The sequence below is a fragment of the Aquarana catesbeiana genome, linkage group LG13 (genome assembly GCF_042186555.1).
Source record: "Aquarana catesbeiana isolate 2022-GZ linkage group LG13, ASM4218655v1, whole genome shotgun sequence".
Taxonomy (NCBI): Eukaryota; Metazoa; Chordata; class Amphibia; order Anura; family Ranidae; genus Aquarana; species Aquarana catesbeiana.
In genome coordinates, this window is record NC_133336.1 from 224619593 (window position 1) to 224640337 (window position 20745).

The 20745-nt window shown below is 50.9% G+C and overlaps 1 protein-coding gene across 3 annotated transcripts in view; it reads left to right on the top strand.

The window, feature by feature from the left end:
* The window catches only part of LOC141116833 (nucleoside diphosphate-linked moiety X motif 17-like), a 46241-nt gene extending 25705 nt beyond the window's left edge, over positions 1 to 20536 (top strand). For all 3 annotated transcript variants that reach the window (XM_073609290.1, XM_073609288.1, XM_073609289.1), the window contains 3 exons: positions 19276 to 19374; positions 19451 to 19587; positions 19826 to 20536. In XM_073609290.1, coding sequence (XP_073465391.1) covers positions 19276 to 19374; positions 19451 to 19587; positions 19826 to 20015 — 426 coding nt within the window. In that variant the 3' untranslated portion in view covers positions 20016 to 20536. The remainder of the gene's footprint in view (positions 1 to 19275; positions 19375 to 19450; positions 19588 to 19825) is intronic.
* Positions 20537 to 20745: the final 209 nt, after the last annotated feature.

Here is a 20745-nt window from a genome sequence, read left to right on the forward strand (position 1 = left end):
CATGTCTTTGGTAAAAAAAAAGTTAATAAGCGTATATTCATTGGTTTGCGCAAAAGTTATAGCGTCTACAAACTAGGGTACATTTTCTGGAATTTACACAGCTTTTAGTTTATGACTGCCTATGTCATTTCATGAGGTGCTAAAATGGCAGGGCAGTACAAAACCCCCCCAAATGACCCCATTTTGGAAAGTAGACACCCCAAGGAAATTGCTGAGAGGCATGTTGAACCCATTGAATATTTATTTTTTTTGTCCCAAGTGATTGAATAATGACAAAAAAAAAAAAAAAAAAAAATATTTACAAAAAGTTGTCACTAAATGATATATTGCTCACACAGGCCATGGGCCTATGTGGAATTGCACCCCAAAATACATTCAGCTGCTTCTCCTGAGTATGGGGATACCACATGTGTGGGACTTTTTGGGAGCCTAGCCGCGTACGGGGCCCCGAAAACCAATCACCGCCTTCAGGATTTCTAAGGGCATAAATTTTTGATTTCATTCCTCACTACCTATCACAGTTTTGAAGGCCATAAAATGCCCAGATGGCACAAAACCCCCCCAAATGACCCCATTTTGGAAAGTAGACACCCCAAGCTATTTGCTGAGAGGCATGTTGAGTCCATGGAATACTTTCTTTTTTGACACAAGTTGCGGGAAAGTGACAATTTTTTTTTTTTTTGCACAAAGTTGTCACTAAATGATATATTTCTCACACAGGACATGGGCATATGTGGAATTGCACCCCAAAATACATTTAGCTGCTTCTCCTGAGTATGGGGATACCACATGTGTGGGACTTTTTGGGAGCCTAGCCGCATACGGGGCCCCGAAAACCAAGCACCGCCTTCAGGATTTCTAAGGGCGTAATGTTGTGATTTGACTCCTCACTACCTATCACAGTTTTGAAGGCCATAAAATGCCAAGATGGCACAAAACCCCCCCAAATGACCCCATTTTGGAAAGTAGACACCCCAAACTATTTGCTGAGAGGCATGTTGAGTCCATGGAATATTTTATATTTTGACACAAGTTGCGGGAAAGTAACACTTTTTTTTTTTTTTTTTTTTTTTTTGCACAAAGTTGTCACTAAATGATATATTGCTCAAACATGCCATGGGCATATGTGGAATTACACCCCAAAATACATTCTGCTGCTTCTCCTGAGTACGGGGATACCACATGTTTAGGACTTTTTGGGAGCCTATCCGCCTACGGGGCCCCGAAAACCAAGCACCGCCTTCAGGATTTCTAAGGGCATAAATTTTTGATTTCACTCCTCACTTCCTATCACAGTTTTGAAGGCCATAAAATGCCAAGATGGCACAAAACCCCCCCAAATGACCCCATTTTGGAAAGTAGACACCCCAAGGTAATTGCTGAGAGGCATGTTGAGTCCATGGAATATTTTATTTTTTGACACAAGTTGCGGGAAAGTGACAATTTTTTTTTTTTTGCACAAAGTTGTCACTAAATGATATATTTCTCACACAGGCCATGGGCATATGTGGAATTGCACCCCAAAATACATTTAGCTGCTTCTCCTGAGTATGGGGATACCACATGTGTGGGACTTTTTGGGAGCCTAGCCGCATACGGGGCCCCGAAAACCAAGCACCGCCTTCAGGATTTCTAAGGGCGTAATGTTGTGATTTGACTCCTCACTACCTATCACAGTTTTGAAGGCCATAAAATGCCAAGATGGCACAAACCCCCCCCAAATGACCCCATTTTGGAAAGTAGACACCCCAAACTATTTGCTGAGAGGCATGTTGAGTCCATGGAATATTTTATATTTTGACACAAGTTGCGGGAAAGTAACACTTTTTTTTTTTTTTTTTTTTTTTTTGCACAAAGTTGTCACTAAATGATATATTGCTCAAACATGCCATGGGCATATGTGGAATTACACCCCAAAATACATTCTGCTGCTTCTCCTGAGTATGGGGATACCACATGTGTGGGACTTTTTGGGAGCCTAGCCGCGTACGGGGCCCCGAAAACCAAGCACCGCCTTCAGGATTTCTAAGGGCATAAATTTTTGATTTCACTCCTCACTTCCTATAACAGTTTTGAAGGCCATAAAATGCCAAGATGGCACAAAACCCCCCCAAATGACCCCATTTTGGAAAGTAGACACCCCAAGCTATTTGCTGAGAGGCATGGTGAGTATTTTGCAGCTCTCATTTGTTTTTGAAAATGAAGAAAGACAAAAAAAATGTATTTTTTTTTTCTTTTTTCAATTTTCGAAAGTTTGTGACAAAAAGTGAGGTCTGCAAAATACTCACTATACCTCTCAGCAAATAGCTTGGGGTGTCTATTTTCCAAAATGGGGTCATTTGGGGGGGGGTTGTGCTATCTGGGCATTCCATGGCCTCCGAAACTGTGCTAGGCAGTGAAGAGTGAAATCAAAAATTTACGCCCTTAGAAAGCCTGAAGGCGGGGCTTGTTTTTCGGGGTCCCGTGCGCGGCTAGGCTCCCAAAAAGTCCCACACATGTGGTATCCCCATACTCAGGAGAAGCAACAGAATGTATTTTGGGGTGTAATTTCACATATTCCCATGGCATGTTTGAGCAATATATCATTTAGTGACATCTTTGTGCAAAAAAAAAAAAAAAAAAAAAATATTTGTCTCTTTCCCGCAGCTTGTGTCACAATATAAAATATTCCATGGACTCGACATGCCTCTCAGCAAATAGCTTGGGGTGTCTACTTTCCAAAATGGGGTCATTTGGGGGGGGTTTGAACTGTCCTGGCAATTTATGCACAACATTTAGAAGCTTATGTCACACATCACCCACTCTTCTAACCACTTGAAGACAAAGCCCTTTCTGACACTTTTTGATTACATGAAACAATAATTTTTTTTTGCAAGAAAAATACTTTGAACCCCCAAACATTATATATTTTTTTTAAAGCAAATGCCCTACAGATTAAAATGGTGGGTGTTTCATATTTTTTTTTCACACAGTATTTGCGCAGCGATTTTTCAAACGCATTTTTTGGGGAAAAAACACACTTTTTTAAATTTTAATGCACTAAAACACACTATATTGCCCAAATGTTTGATGAAATAAAAAAGATGATCTTAGGCCGAGTACATGGATACCAAACATGACATGCTTTAAAATTGCGCACAAACGCGCAGCGGCGACAAAATAAATACATTTTTAAAAGCCTTTAAAAGCCTTTACAGGTTACCACTTTAGATTTACAGAGGAGGTCTACTGCTAAAATTACTGCCCTTGTTCTGTCCTTCGCGGTGATACCTCACATGCATGGTGCAATTGCTGTTTACATTTGACGCCAGACCGACGCTTGCGTTCGCCTTTGCGCGAGAGCAGGGGGGGACAGGGGTGCTTTTTTTTTTTTTTTTTTTTTTCTTTATTATTTTTTTGCTTTTTTATCTTATTTTTAAACTGTTCCTTTCATTTTTATTTTTTTAAAATTAATTTTATTGTTATCTCAGGGAATGTAAATATCCCCTATGATAGCAATAGGTAGTGACAGGTACTCTTTTTTTAAAAAATTGGGCTCTATTAGACCCTAGATCTCTCCTCTGCCCTCAAAGCATCTGATCACACCAAGATCGGTGTGATAAAATGCTTTCCCAATTTCCCAATGGCGCTGTTTACATTCGGCGAAATCTAAGTCATAAAATGCTCGTAGCTTCCGGTTTCTTAGGCCATAGAGATGTTTGGAGCCATTCTGGTCTCTGATCAGCTCTATGGTCAGCTGGCTGAATGACCGGCTGCATTTTCAGGTTCCCTGTTGGGACAGGAAAGCCAGAGAAAAACATGGAAGACGGTGGGGGAGGGGGGGCATTCCCTCCCACTGCTTGCAAAAGCAGTCTAGAGGCTAATTAGCCACTAGGATTGCTTTTACATGAAAGCCGACCGCTGGCTGAAAAGAATGATACCAAGATGATACCTAAACCTGCAGGCATCATTCTGGTATAACCACTCAAAGTCCAGCAACATACCAGTACGTTGCTGGTCCTTGTTAGGCATATATTGTAAACTTTTTTTTCATGCAGCCTGTGGGCTGAACGAAAAAAAGATATTGATCGGTGGGTATGCCCACCATTAGAATACCTCCCTTCATCCACCCACTTCTAATGATGGGCATACATGCACCATTTATATATGCCGAAGCATGGGGGCATCCTCCCGCAAAAGGCAGGAGCAAATTGCTCCTCCACCCACTGCTGCCCCCACGCTTCGGCATATATGCTGAAGTATGTAACTGTGGTGGTGAAATCACCTCCGACAGCGCTGGAGTCACGGCTTTATATATCGTGGGAGCAAACGCTGTTGCTGTCAAGATAAATAAATCCGCGCTGCAACTGAATGGCGTACCTGCTAAGCAAATGATGGTTAACAATAAAACAAAGTAACATTACAGTATAACAGTAAGACTTACCATACCTGCAAAGCAAATACAAAAAAAAAACATAGTAAAAAATAAAACATTTAACGCAACCTGTGCCTAAAATATATATATGCCGAAGCATGGGGGCATCCTCCCGCAAAAGGCAGGAGCAAATTGCTCCTCCACCCACTGCTGCCCCCACGCTTCGGCATATATGCTGAAGTATGTAACTGTGGTGGTGAAATCACCTCCGACAGCGCTGGAGTCACGGCTTTATATATCGTGGGAGCAAACGCTGTTGCTGTCAAGATAAATAAATCCGCGCTGCAACTGAATGGCGTACCTGCTAAGCAAATGATGGTTAACAATAAAACAAAGTAACATTACAGTATAACAGTAAGACTTACCATACCTGCAAAGCAAATACAAAAAAAAACCATAGTAAAAAATAAAACATTTAACGCAACCTGTGCCTAAAATATATATATATGCCGAAGCATGGGGGCATCCTCCCGCAAAAGGCAGGAGCAAATTGCTCCTCCACCCACTGCTGCCCCCACGCTTCGGCATATATGCTGAAGTATGTAACTGTGGTGGTGAAATCACCTCCGACAGCGCTGGAGTCACGGCTTTAGATATCGTGGGAGCAAACGCTGTTGCTGTCAAGATAAATAAATCCGCGCTGCAACTGAATGGTGTACCTGAAAACAATAAAATGGTTACCAACAAAACAAAGTAAACGGTAAAGTATGAAAAATCTGAAAAGGAAACATGGTAAAACATAATAACAATAAAACATTGCAGAATAGAATAGAGTAAAAAAGAGAAGAACAATAGAGAGAGAATAGAGAGAGAGAGAACAATAAAACAACAACTATTTTTGGTTTTTTTATTTTATATTTTTTTTTGTTTTTATTTTTTTTAATTTTTTTTTAATTTTTTTTTTACACTTTTTTTTAGTAACTTTTAACTTTTGTAACTTGTTCCAGGTTTGGGTCTCTCAAAATGCAATGGCATCTTGGGAGACCCTGTGTTAGTGTGCCTAGTCTGTGCAGTGCTGAACCCTACGCTAATACTCAACTAATGTATGGTAGCGTTCAAAGCATTCACCCATGCAAAGACCAGGATTGCCAGGACAGGAGGGACAATAAGACCGGGTGTCACGCCTAAATCCGCGCTTGCTACAGACACGACATCTTTTTTGGGGGGCTCGTTGGGTAGGGGTACTCGGGATGGCATAAAGAAAATGCCGCTCATGCAGCCGGCTTACTGCATTTGGTTGGGGAAGGTGAGGTAGAGCACCGTCTGGAAACAGAAGGGCTCTGACGATCTCTTCCTGGAATTTAAGGAAGGATCCAGTCTGTCCTGAAGCTCTGTATAGCACATGAGCATTCAGCAAAGCCAATTGAAATAAGTATACAGACACTTTTTTGTACCAGCGTCTGGCCTTACGGGCAACTAAGTACGGCGCCAACAACTGGTCGTTGAGGTCCACCCCTCCCATATTAAGGTTGTATTCGTGGACACAGAGGGGTTTCTCCACAACACCAGTCGCCGTAGAAATTTGGGTCGTCGTGTCTGCATGAAGGGAGGTGAGAACGAAAACATTCTTCTTATCCCTCCACTTCATAGCGAGCAAATTATTATACTTCAAGCAGGCTCTCTCCCCCAGCCTAAGACGGGAATCTACAAGCCGCTGGGGAAAGCCCCGGCGATTAGGTCGCACGGTGCCACATGCTCCAATCTGCTGATCAAACAAGTGACTAAAAAGTGGCACGCTCGTATAATAATTGTCCACGTACAAGTGGTACCCCTTTCCGAATAAGGGTGACACCAAGTCCCACACTATCTTGCCAGCGCTTCCTATGTAGTCAGGGCAGTTGATCGGCTCTACGTGACTATCTTTGCCCTCGTAAACCATAAATCTACATGTATAGCCTGTGGCCCTGTCACAGAGCTTATACATCTTGACCCCGTATCTGGCACGCTTGCTGGGAAGGTACTGTTTGAATGACAAGCGGCCAGAAAACTTAATCAGGGACTCATCAACGCAGACAACTTGATGGGGGGTAAACAAGTCTGCAAAACGTTGGTTGAAGTGGTTTACGAGGGGCCGAATTTTGTAGAGCCGATCGTATGCAGGGTCTCCACGAGGACGACAGAGTTCATTGTCGTTGAAGTGCATGAACCGCAAAATCTGCTCGTATCGTGCCCTGGCCATGGAAGCAGAGAACAAGGGTGAATGGTAAATTGGGTCAGTGGACCAATATGACCGCAACTTACTCTTTTTATTCAACCCCATGAGGAGGGAAAGGCCCAGAAAGGTCTTAAATTCGGAGACCGTAATTGGTCTCCAATCTCTGGCAAGGGAGGACTGGGGATTAGCGGCGATGTGTTGACCAGCGTATAAATTGCTTTGGTCCACAATAGATCTATAGAGATCTTCGGTGAAAAACAGTGAATAAAAATCCAGTGGCGTAAAGTCAACTGTTTCCACCTGAATTCCGGGTTGGCCAGTGAAAGGGGGAAGTACGGGTGCTGCAGAAGTGGAAGGTTCCCAATTCGGATTGGCCAATGCAGCAGGAAGGGCACTATGGGCACGACGGGCCTGTCTTTGTCTTCTTGGTGGCAGCGGGACACTACTAGTGCTTGCCACCTCGCCAGCTTGAACTGCACTTATGGGACTCGCCACGTCACCACGTGATACTGCAGTGCTGGATGTACGACCAGGGTGTACTAGGCCGCTGGTGCTTGCCAGTTCACCAGAAGGAATAGCGGCGCTAGTACTTCTCTGCTCCATACGAGAGCCCTGCGGTTCTTGCACTTCAAGGACAGAAGAAGAAGAATGGGGTCTGGTACGCCTGACTCTAGCAGGGACCACAACTCTGTCGTCAGAGCTATCTGTCATGGAGCCGCTGTCCTCTACAGGTTCGTATTCTGAGCCTGAACTTGACAGATGAGTGACTTCCTCTTCACTATCTGTCATACTCAGAAACGTGTAGGCCTCTTCACTAGTGTACCTTCGATTTGCCATTTTGGCCTCTAAATTTAGGGGTACACTAGTGAGACTCACAGGCAAAAAAGCTCCTGACTGTTGGCGACTGTATAAAAACGCTACCAAAAAACTGTTAGCGATCGCAGGGATCAGGCCTGACTCTGCGAACGCTGCAGTTATGTGTGCTTAGTGTTTTGTAAGTGTCAGTTATCGATCGATACTGCACTTGGGTGGGCTGGGCAGGGCTGGGCCGAGGAGCAAAACGCAGGTGCTAGCAGGTATCTGGGCTGATCCCGCTAACACTGCGTTTCAGGGAACCCTAAACTGCTGGGGAGTATAGATCTGATCGGATCAGATATCGATCCGTTCAGATACTATAGCACTAAGGGAGGTGTATGCTGCGTGCGTGGGTTTTAGCGGTACTGGCGCTAACCTGACGCTGCCTGGGGCGACGCAGACCTTATCTGATCCTAAAAACTTAACTTCTATCACCGCCGGGCAATTAGGGGGTTAAACCTTTATAGGGTAATAAACGGCGGGTGCCCTAAAACTATAATAAACTGTAATAAACTACAAAAAACAAACTAGCTAACCAGCGTCACCCGTAACAGTTATACGGTGATCGCTGGTGAAAGGGTTAACTAGGGGGCAATCAGGGGGTTAAAACCTTTAGCAGGTAGTATATGGGGGTCCCTGTCGCTATAAAACACTGACAGCGAACCTATATACTTACCTCCCTAACTAGCGTCACCTGTGTCACTAATACAGCGATCAGAAAAACGATCGCTTAGCGACACTGGTGACGGGGGGTAATCAAGGGGTTAACTTTTATTAGGGGGGGTTAGGGGGGTACCCTGGACCTAAGGGGGGGTACCCTAGACCTAAAGGGGGCTAACCTAACTGCCCTAACACTTCTAACTGACACAAACTGACACCAATGCAAAAAAAAAAAAAAACTGCTATTGGTGACAGAGTGACAGGGGGTACAGGGGGGTGATCGGGGGGTGATCGGGGGGTGACAGGGGGGTGAAATGTGTGCCTGCGTGTTCTACTGTAAGTGTAGTGTTGGTGCACTTACTTGGATGTCTTCTCTCCTCTGCGTCGGATCAAAAAGACCGACTCGAGGAGAGATGACATCACTTCCTTTCCCTCTGTTTACATTACAGAGGGAAAGGAAGCATTTTCATTCGCCGGGAGCGATCGGGAGGGGGTGGCCAACAATGGATGGCCGCCCCCTCACCTCTCATCGCCCGGGAACAAATGGCGACCGCCTCGGGCACCGGGGGGGGGACCGATCGGACCCCCCACCCGCGGAAGGCAAATCACGTACATGTACGTGATTTTGCCTGTCCGTGCCACCTTGCCGACGTACATCGGCGTGAGGCGGTCGTCAAGTGGTTAATGTGTATTTGTTTGTATCTTGGTGAGAAGAATATATATCTTTAAGTATAACCGGTCTAATATAAAATATGCTCAGTATAATTTTGATTAATCACTATCACATAAAATGGTTCTATCTATATAAATGTATATCTTATAAAGACTGGTCTATCTAGGAAAGACACATGTTATATATATATTAATCGATATCACATAAAATGATTATCTATGTGGATAAATTTATAACTCTGGTATATCCAATGAATATTTGTTTATCTAAAGACACATGCTATGTGTACAGTTATAATCGCGATTCATATGTTTTCATAATACTGACTGCCATCTTAAACAATTCTACTTATAATTTGTCCTAAATCACAACCTTTATATTTTTCCCTTTATAACAGAATTATCATTAGGTCAGTAGATACTAAAATTTTAATGGTATCTGTGGTCTGGAATATAATATTATAATTTGAATGACTTATAACCACATGTATTTTAAACATAATACTGACTGCACCATTTGAAGTGAACTTTGGACAGACTCAATGGAGATGAATTAGCTATCTACACAGCTCCTAAAATCTAACACAATGGGTTTTGCTAGCCAAGGGTGATTTTTATGTGATAATAGTCTGTATAACCCTTTTTTTTGTGGCTGTGTTTGTCGCTTTTATTTACCCACCAAAGACAGGTAAATATCTTCTTGTTTTGTGAAACGGGACATTATTGTTAAAGCAAATTTGTTTCATAACAAAGTTTGTATAAACTAAAAATGGTTGATCCATTGAAAATTTGGAAAACATATGAATTCACAAAGACCTTTAGTCCATCTATCTTGTCTTGAGGCCTAACCGATTTTAACATCTCCATCAGAAGATTATAAAATGTATTATTTCTTAATCATAATTACAACAAAACACCCCTTGTAAAAGGTTCAAATGCAGTAGTTGTTTGAAACATTTTACCGATGCAGAATGTTGAAGAAATAAGGCTTCATTCGGACCTTGTAAGTCTAGTTGTGAAGATGGTTCCGGACTGTGTGTCTCCCAGTGACCCCGGAGCACCCTGTGTGTCTCCCAGTGACCACAGAGCATCCCTGTGTGTCTCCCAGTGACCCCAGAGCATCCCTGTGTGTCTCCCAGTGACCCCAGAGCATCCCTGTGTGTCTCCCAGTGACCCCAGAGCATCCCTGTGTGTCTCCCAGTGACCCCGGAGCATCCAGTGTGTCTCCCAGTGACCCCAGAGCATCCAGTGTGTCTCCCAGTGACCCCAGAGCATCCAGTGTGTCTCCCAGTGACCATGAAGCACCCTGTGTGTCTCTACCAGTGACCCCGGAGCACCCTCTGTGTCTCCCAGTGATTCCAGAGCATCCTGTGTCTCCCAGTGACCCCGTAGCATCCCTGTGTGTCTCCCAGTGACCCCGGAGGTTCCCTGTGTGTGTCCCAGTGACCCCGGGGCATCCCTGTGTGTCTCCCGTGACCCCGGAGCATAGTGTGTCTCCCAGTGACTCCGGAGCACCCTGTGTGTCTCCCAGTGACCCCGGAGCACCCTGTGTGTCTCCCAGTGACCCCGGAGCATCCCGTGTATCTTCCAGTGACCCCAAAGCACCGTGTATCTTTCAGTGACCCCGCAGCATCCCGTGTGTCTCCCAGTGACCCCGGAACATCCCATGTGTCTCCCAGTGACCTAGAAGCACCCTGTGTATCTCCCAGTGACCCCAGAGCATCCTGTGTCTCCCAGTGACCCCAGAGCATCCCGTGTGTCTCCCAGTGACCCCAGAGCATCCCGTGTGTCTCCCAGTGACCCCAGAGCATTCCGCGTGTCTCCCAGTGACCCCAGGGCATGCTGTGCCTCCCAGTGACCCCAGGGCATCCCTGTGTGTCTCCCAGTGACCCCAGGGCATCCCTGTGTGTCTCCCAGTGACCCCGGAGCATCCCTGTGTGTCTCCCGGTGACCCGGGAGCATCCTGTGTGTCTCCCAGTGACCCCCCGAAGCATCCTGTGTCTCCCAGTGACCCCGGAGCATCCCATGTGTCTCCCAGTGACCCCGGAACATGCCGTGTATCTCCCAGTGACCACAGAGCACCCTGTGTCTCCCAGTAACCCCGGAGCATCCCTGTGTGTCTCCCAGTGACCCCGGAGCATAGTGTGTCTCCCGGAGCACCCTGTGTGTCTCCCCTTGACCCCAGAGCATCCTGTGTCTCTCCCAGGGTCCCCGGAGCACCCTGTGTGTCTCCCAGTGACCCCGAGGGCACCCTGTGTGTCTCCCAGTGACCCCGCAGCATCCTGTGTGTCGCCCAGGGACCCCGCAGCATTCTGTGTGTCTCCCAGTGACCCCGCAGCATCCTGTGTGTCGCCCAGGGACCCCGCAGCATCCTGTGTGTTTCCCAGTGACCCCGCAGCATCCTGTGTGTTTCCCAGTGACCCCGCAGCATCCTTTGTCTCCCAGTGACCCCGAAGCATCCCGTGTATCTCCCAGTGACCCCAAAGCACCCCGTGTATCTCCCTGTGACCCCAGAGCATCCTGTGTCTCCCGATGACCCCAAAGCACCCCGTGTATCTCCTAGTAACACCCCAGAATATCCCGTGTGTCTACTAGTGACAACGAGGCATGCTGTAGCTCCCAGTGACTCCAGAGCACCCTGTGTATCTCCCAGTGACCACGGGGCATCCTATGTGTCTCCCAGGGACCCCGGAGCTTCCTGTGTGTCTCCAAGAGACCCTGGAACATGCCGTGTATCTCCCACTGACCCCAGAGCACCCTGTGTCTCCCAGTAACCCCGGAGCATCCCTGTGTGTCTCCCAGTGACCCCGGAGCATAGTGTGTCTCCCAGAGACCCTGGAGCACCCTGTGTGTCTCCCCTTGATCCTGGAGCATCCTGTGTCTCTCTGAGTGACCCTGGAGCACCCTGTGTGTCTCCCAGTGATCTCGGAGCATCCTGTGTGTCTCCCAGTGACCCCGCAGCATCCTGTGTGTCTCCCAGTGACCCCGCAGCATCCTGTGTGTCTCCCAGTGACCCCACAGCATCCTGTGTGTCTCCCAGTGACTCCACAGCATCCTGTGTGTCTCCCAATGACCACGGAGCATCCTGTGTCTCCCAGTGACCCCGAAGCATCCTGTGTGTCTCCCAGTGACCACGGAGCATCCTGTGTCTCCCAGTGACCCCAAAGCACCCCGTGCATCTCCCAGTGACCACAGAGCATCATGTGTGTCTCCCAGTGACCCCAAAGCACCCAGTGTATCTCCCAGTGACCCCAGAATATCTTGTGTGTCTCTCAGTGACCACGAGGCATGCTGTGGCTCCCAGTGACTCCAGAGCACCCTGTGTATCTCCCAGTGACCACGGAGCATCCTATGTGTCTCCCAGTGACCCCGGAGCATCCCGTGTGTCTCCCAGTGACCCCGGAATATGCCGTGTATCTCCCAATGACCCCGGAGCACCCTGTGTCTCCCATTAACCCCGGAGCATCAATGTGTGTCACCCAGTGACCCCAGAGCATAGTGTGTCTCCCGGAGCACCCTGTGTGTCTCCCCTTGACCCCAGAGCATCCTGTGTCTCTCCCAGTGACCCTGGAGCACCCTGTGTGTCTCTCAGTGATGCCGCAGCATCCTGTGTGTCTCCCAGTGACCCTTCAGCATCCTGTGCGTCTCCCAGTGACCCTGCAGCATCCTGTGTGTTTCCCAGTGACCCTGCAGCATCCTGTGTGTCTCCCAGTGACCCCGGAGCATCCCGTGTATCTCCCAGTGACCCCAAAGCACCCCGTGTATCTCCCAATGACCCCAGAGCATCCTGTGTGTCTCCGAGTGACCACAAAGCACCCTGTGTATCTCCCAGTGACCCCAATATATCCAGTGTGTCTCCCAGTGACCACGAGGCATGCTGTGGCTCCCAGTGACTCCAGAGCATCCTGTGTATCTCCCAGTGACCACGGAGCATCCTATGTGTCTCCCAGTGACCACGGAGCATCCCGTTTGTCTCCCAGTGACCCCAGGACATGCCGTGTATCTCCCAGTGACCCCGGAGCACCCTGTGTCTCCCAGTAACCCCGGAGCATCCCTGTGTGTCTCCCAGTGACCCCGAAGCATAGTGTGTCTCCCAGAGCCCCCGGAGCACCCTGTGTGTCTCCCCCTGACCCCAGAGCATCCTGTGTGTCTCCCAGTGACCCAGCAGCATCCTGTATGTCTCCCAGTAACCCCACAGCATCCTGTGTGTCTCCCAGTAAACACGGAGCATCCTGTGTCTCCCAGTGACCCTGGAGCATCCCGTGTATCTCCCAGTGACCCCAAAGCACCCCGTGTATCTCCCAGTGACCCTAGAATATCTCGTGTGTCTCCCAGTGACCGCGAGGCATGCTGTGGCTCCCAGTGACTCCAGAGCACCCTGTGTATCTCCCAGTGACCACGGAGCATCCTATGTGTCTCCCAGTGATCCCGGAGCATCCTGTGTCTCCCAGTGAACCTGGAGCACCCTGTGTGACTCCCAGTGACCCCGGAGCACCCTGTGTGTCTCCCAGTGACCCCGGAGCACCCTGTGTGTCTCCCAGTGACCCCAGAGCACCCTGTGTGTCTCCCAGTGACCCAGGAGCACCCTGTGTGTCTCCCAGTGACCCAGGAGCACTCTGTGTGTCTCCCAGTGACCCCGGAGCATCCCGTGTGTCTCCCAGTGACCCGGAGCATACCGTGTGTCTCCCAGTGACCCCGGAGCATCTCTGTTTGTCTCCCATTGACCCCAGAGCATCCTGTGTCTCTCCCAGGGTCCCCGGAGCACCCTGTGTGTCTCCCAGTGACCCCGAGGGCACCCTGTGTGTCTCCCAGTGACCCCGCAGCATCCTGTGTGTCGCCCAGGGACCCCGCAGCATTCTGTGTGTCTCCCAGTGACCCTGCAGCATCCTGTGTGTCGCCCAGGGACCCCGCAGCATCCTGTGTGTTTCCCAGTGACCCCGCAGCATCCTGTGTGTTTCCCAGTGACCCCGCAGCATCCTTTGTCTCCCAGTGACCCCGAAGCATCCCATGTATCTCCCAGTGACCCCAAAGCACCCCGTGTATCTCCCTGTGACCCCAGAGCATCCTGTGTCTCCCGGTGACCCCAAAGCACCCCGTGTATCTCCTAGTGACCCCAGAATATCCCGTGTGTCTACTAGTGACAACGAGGCATGCTGTAGCTCCCAGTGACTCCAGAGCACCCTGTGTATCTCCCAGTGACCACGGGGCATCCTATGTGTCTCCCAGGGACCCCGGAGCTTCCTGTGTGTCTCCAAGAGACCCTGGAACATGCCGTGTATCTCCCACTGACCCCAGAGCACCCTGTGTCTCCCAGTAACCCCGGAGCATCCCTGTGTGTCTCCCAGTGACCCCGGAGCATAGTGTGTCTCCCAGAGACCCTGGAGCACCCTGTGTGTCTGCCCTTGATCCTGGAGCATCCTGTGTCTCTCTGAGTGACCCTGGAGCACCCTGTGTGTCTCCCAGTGATCTCGGAGCATCCCTGTGTGTCTCCCAGTGACCCCGCAGCATCCTGTGTGTCTCCCAGTGACCCCGCAGCATCCTGTGTGTCTCCCAGTGACCCCACAGCATCCTGTGTGTCTCCCAGTGACTCCACAGCATCCTGTGTGTCTCCCAATGACCACGGAGCATCCTGTGTCTCCCAGTGACCCCGAAGCATCCTGTGTGTCTCCCAGTGACCACGGAGCATCCTGTGTCTCCCAGTGACCCCAAAGCACCCCGTGTATCTCCCAGTGACCACAGAGCATCATGTGTGTCTCCCAGTGACCCCAAAGCACCCAGTGTATCTCCCAGTGACCCCAGAATATCTTGTGTGTCTCTCAGTGACCACGAGGCATGCTGTGGCTCCCAGTGACTCCAGAGCACCCTGTGTATCTCCCAGTGACAACGGAGCATCCTATGTGTCTCCCAGTGACCCCGGAGCATCCCGTGTGTCTCCCAGTGACCCCGGAATATGCCGTGTATCTCCCAATGACCCCGGAGCACCCTGTGTCTCCCATTAACCCCGGAGCATCAATGTGTGTCACCCAGTGACCCCAGAGCATAGTGTGTCTCCCGGAGCACCCTGTGTGTCTCCCCTTGACCCCAGAGCATCCTGTGTCTCTCCCAGTGACCCTGGAGCACCCTGTGTGTCTCTCAGTGATGCCGCAGCATCCTGTGTGTCTCCCAGTGACCCTTCAGCATCCTGTGTGTCTCCCAGTGACCCTGCAGCATCCTGTGTGTTTCCCAGTGACCCTGCAGCATCCTGTGTGTCTCCCAGTGACCCCGGAGCATCCCGTGTATCTCCCAGTGACCCCAAAGCACCCCGTGTATCTCCCAATGACCCCAGAGCATCCTGTGTGTCTCCGAGTGACCACAAAGCACCCTGTGTATCTCCCAGTGACCCCAATATATCCAGTGTGTCTCCCAGTGACCACGAGGCATGCTGTGGCTCCCAGTGACTCCAGAGCACCCTGTGTATCTCCCAGTGACCACGGAGCATCCTATGTGTCTCCCAGTGACCACGGAGCATCCCGTTTGTCTCCCAGTGACCCCAGGACATGCCGTGTATCTCCCAGTGACCCCGGAGCACCCTGTGTCTCCCAGTAACCCCGGAGCATCCCTATGTGTCTCCCAGTGACCCCGAAGCATAGTGTGTCTCCCAGAGCCCCCGGAGCACCCTGTGTGTCTCCCCCTGACCCCAGAGCATCCTGTGTGTCTCCCAGTGACCCCAGAGCACCCTGTGTGTCTCCCAGTGACCACGCAGCATCCTGCGTGTCTCCCAGTGACCCAGCAGCATCCTGTGTGTCTCCCAGTAAACACGGAGCATCCTGTGTCTCCCAGTGACCCTGGAGCATCCCGTGTATCTCCCAGTGACCCCAAAGCACCCCCTGTATCTCCCAGTGACCCTAGAATATCTCGTGTGTCTCCCAGTGACCGCGAGGCATGCTGTGGCTCCCAGTGACTCCAGAGCACCCTGTGTATCTCCCAGTGACCACGGAGCATCCTATGTGTCTCCCAGTGATCCCAGAGCATCCTGTGTGTCTCCCAGTGACCCCGCAGCATCCTGTATGTCTCCCAGTGACCCCGGAGCACTCTGTGTGTCTCCCAGTGACCCCAGAGTATCCTGTGTGTCTCCCAGTGACCCCGGAGTATCCTGTGTGTCTCCCAGTGACCCCGGAGTATCCCGTGTGTCTCCCAGTGATCCTGTGTCTCCCAGTGACCCAGAAGCACCCCGTGTGTCTCCCAGTGACCCCGGAGCATCCCGTGTGTCTCCCAGTGACCCCGGAGCATAGTGTGTCTCCCAGAGACCCCAGAGCGCCCTGTGTGTCTCCCAGTGACCCCGCAGCATCCTGTGCATCTCCCAGTGACCCCGCAGCATGCTGTGTGTCTCCCAGTGACCCCGGAGCATCCGTGTATCTCCCAGTGACCCCAGAGCATCCTGTGTGTCTCCCAGTGACCCAGGAGCACCCTATGTGTCTCCCAGTGACCCAGGAGCACCCTGTGTGTCTCCCAGTGCCCCGGAGCACCCTGTGTGTCTCCCAGTGACCCCGGAGCATCCTGTGTGTCTCCCAGTGACCCAGGAGCACCCTATGTGTCTCCCAGTGACCCAGGAGCACCCTGTGTGTCTCCCAGTGCCCCGGAGCACCCCGTGTGTGTCCCAGTGACCCCAGAGCACCCTGTGTGTCTCCCAGTGACCCCGGAGCATCCCGTGTGTCTCCCAGTGACCCCAAAGCACCCCATGTATCTCCCAGTGACCCCAGAATATCCCGTGTGTCTCCCAGTGACCACGAGGCATGCTGTGGTTCCCAGTGACTCCAGAGCACGCTGTGTTTCTCCCAGTGACCACGGAGCATCCTATGTGTCTCCCAGTGACCCCGGAGCACCCTGTGTGTCTCCCAGTGACACCAGAGCACCCTATTTGTCTCCCAGTGACCCCGGAGCACCCTATGTGTCTCCCAGTGACCCAGGAGCACTCTTTGTGTTTCCCAGTGACCCCGGAGTATCCCGTGTGTCTCCCAGTGACCCCGGAGCATCCCTGTGTGTCTCCCAGTGACCCCGGAGTATCCTGTGTGTCTCCCAGTGACCCCGGAGTATCCTGTGTGTCTCCCAGTGACCCCGGAGTATCCCGTGTGTCTCCCAGTGATCCTGTGTGTCCCAGTGACTCCCAGTGACCCCGGAGCACCCTGTGTGTCTCCCAGTGACCCAGGAGCAACCTGTGTGTCTCCCAGTGACCCAGAAGCACCCTGTGTGTCTCCCAGTGACCCCGGAGCATCCCGTGTGTCTCCCAGTGACCCCGGAGCATAGTGTGTCTCCCAGAGACCCCAGAGCGCCCTGTGTGTCTCCCAGTGACCCCGCAGCATCCTGTGCATCTCCCAGTGACCCCGCAGCATGCTGTGTGTCTCCCAGTGACCACGGAGCATCCTGTGTCTCCCAGTGACCCCGGAGCATCCGTGTATCTCCCAGTGACCCCAGAGCATCCTGTGTGTCTCCCAGTGACCCCAAAATATCCCGTGTGTCTCCCAGTGACCCCAAAGCACCCAGTGTATCTCCCAGTGACCCCAAAATATCCCGTGTGTCTCCCAGTGACCACGAGGCATGCTGTGGCTCCCAGTGACTCCAGAGCACCCTGTTTATCTCCCAGTAACCACGGAGCATTCTATGTGTCTCCCAGTGACCCCGGAGCATCCCGTGTGTCTCCCAGTGACCCCGGAACATGCCGTGTATCTCCCAGTGACCCCGGAGAACCCTGTGTCTCCCAGTAACCCCGGAGCATCCCTGTGTGTCTCCCAGAGACCCCGGAGCATCCTGTGTGTCCCAGTGACCCTGGAGCATCCTGTGTGTCTCCCAGTGAGCCCAGAGAATCCTATGTCTCCCAGTGACCCCAGAGCAGCCGGTGTGTCTCCCAGTGACCCCAAAGCACCCGGTGTGTTTCCCAGTGACCCCGGAGCACCCTGTGTCTCTCCCAGTGACCCCGGAGCATCCCGTGTGTCTCCCAGTGACCCCGCAGCATGCTGTGTGTCTACCAGTGACTACGGAGCATCCTGTGTCTCCCAGTGACCCCAGAGCATCCTGTGTGTCTCCCAGTGACCCCAAAGCACCCCGTGTATCTCCCAGTGACCCCAAAATATCCCGTGTGTCTCCCAGTGACCACGAGGCATGCTGTGGCTCCCAATGACTCCAGAGCACCCTGTGTATCTCCCAGTAACCACGGAGCATCCTATGTGTCTCCCAGTGACCCCGGAGCATCCCGTGTGTCTCACAGTGACCCCGGAACATGCCGTGTGTCTCCCAGTAACCCCGGAGCATCCCTGTGTGTCTCCCAGAGACCCCGGAGCATCCTGTGTGTCTCCCAGTGACCCCGGAGCATCCTGTGTGTCTCCCAGTGACCCCGCAGCATCCTGTGTGTCTCCCAGTGAGCCCAGAGAATCCTATGTCTCCCAGTGACCCCAGAGCACCCGGTGTGTCTCCCAGTGACCCCAAAGCACCCTGTGTGTCTCCCAGTGAGCCCGGAGCACCCTGTGTGTCTCCCAGTGACCCTGGAGCATCCTGTGTGTTTCCCAGTGACCCCGGAGCACCCTGTGTGTTTCCCAGTGACCCCGGAGCACCCTGTGTCTCTCCCAGTGACCCTGGAGCACCCTGTGTGTCTCCCAGTGACGCCGGAGCATCCTGTGTGTTTCCCAGTGACCCAGGAGCACCCTGTGAGTCTCCCAGTGACCCCGAAGCACCCTGTGTTTCTCCCAGTGACCCCAGAGCATCCTGTGTCTCCCAGTGACCCCGAAGCACCCTGTGTGTCTCCCAGTGACCCCGGAGCACCCTGTGTGTCTCCAAGTAATCCTGGAGCATCCTGTGTCTCCCAGTGACCCCGGAGCACCCTGTGTGTCTCCCAGTGACCCCGAAGCACCCTGTGCGTCTCCCAGTGACCCCGCAGCATCCTGCGTGTCTCCCAGTGACCCCGGAGCACCCTGTGTTTCTCCCAGTGACCCCAGAGCATCCTGTGTCTCCCAATGACCCCGAAGCACCCTGTGTGTCTCCCAGTGACCCCGGAGCACCCTGTGTGTCTCCAAGTAATCCTGGAGCATCCTGTGTCTCCCAGTGACCCCGGAGCATCCTGTGTGTCTGCCAGTGACCCCGGAGCATCCTGTGTGTCTGCCAGTGACCCGGGAGTACCCTGTATTTTCCAGTGACCCCGGAGCACCCTGTGTGTCTCCAAGTAATCCCGGAGCACCCTGTGTGTCTCCCAGTGACCCCGAAGCACCCTGTGTGTCTCCCAATGACCCCGAAGCACCCTGTGTGTCTCCCAGTGACCCCAGAGCACCCTGTGTGTCTCCCAGTGACCCCCCCAGAGCACCCTGTGTGTTCCAGTGACCCCGGAGAATCCTGTGTGTCTCCCAGTGACCCCGGAGCACCTTGTGACCAACTCCCAAAGTAAATAAATAATTAACATTTTGAAGCAAATCGTTTAAATCCCATGATTTAGGCTTTTGTCAATTTGCAGTAAAATCCTGAGCAGGGAATTTATTAGAACTGATTTATTTTACAGTCCACCTTCCCACCGCTGCTGAGCCGCGGACTCCCCACAAGACACCATATTGTCACTTTCCTTCTCGTCACCTCCAGCAAAACCCACCAGGAGTTGCAGGTAAGTCGGCCAGAATCGGAGCGGTCAGTCTGCTTCTTTCAGAGATGTAATGTTGGGATTTTTTTTACTGTAACAGGAGAAACTCCACCCGGCTGAGGAGGAGGTCAGCGCATGTGTCTGGCTGGACCCGGAGATCGCTGAGCGGATAGTGGCAGCTCAGGAGGGAGAGGAGGATTCTGGGAAAATCCTGCCAGGGATTCCAACCTCCGTTCAGTAAGTTTATATTTATCTCTAGAGAGGTCAGTGATGGGATAATCTGCAGAATATATCAATATGGATATGTCAGGTGGGGGAGGGGAGGGAGCGATGTTCTGCAGATCTCTAGAGGGGTCAGTGATGGGATAATCTGCAGAATATATCAATATGGATCTGTCAGGAGGGGGAGGGGAGGGAGCGATGTTCTGCAGCCGTCAGATTTTTCCCTAGTAATACTTTTCTCGGCCTCTTCCAGGGTCACAGAGGTGTCCGGGAATTCTCTCTCTCGGAGGGATGTGGATGTGTTGGTGTTTTTGAACACAGCCCCGGTTGCCGGGGAAGATGTGGAGCGTATGAGCACTGGCACCAAATACGCTCTGGAACTTTGGTTAGAAACGTTGCAAGCACGGGAATACATCCAGCCGTATGGAAGGAATTTTCGATGAACCTCAAGGCAATGAAGCAAAAATAATTATTTTCTAAACTTTTTTTTTTTTTTAATTCAGCAGCCCCGCCCACGAGGAACCAATATGTACAACACCACAGAACACTGAATGAATTAAAAGGTTTATTCCCGTTTAAAAAGTTTTTTTTCTCTTTGTTTTATCGTCAACCTTGGATTGGAGCTTGTGTACGGAATATAAAAAGAGAGAAAAAAAAAAGAAAATATATAAATGTATTTTTGTATTCATCTATGTACAATATCCTGTAAATACAGTTAGGAAGAGACAGTGAGTTTAAAAAAATACATACCGGTATATACAAAATGACAATATACAAAATAAAACAGCAAAGTCTAGAAAATAGCTTGTAGTCACTTCATATCCACCATTTAAAACCACAGACCTAAAATTAAAAAAGCAAAACAAAAACAGGTAAGCTGTATTGAAAATCAATTTTTTCAAATCCTCAGAGAGTTCTTTGCTATGAGGTACCATGTTGAACTTCCAGTGACCAGTATGAGAGAGTGAGCGATAACACCAAATTTAACACACCTGCTCCCCATTCACACCTGAGACCTTTTAACACTAACGAGTCACATGACATCGGGGGGGGAGGAAAAATGGCTAATTGGGCCCCAATTTGGAAATTTTCACTTAGGGCTGTACTGACTTTTGTTGCCAGCGGTTTAGACATTAATGGCTGTGTGTTGAGTTATTTTGAGGGGACAGCAAA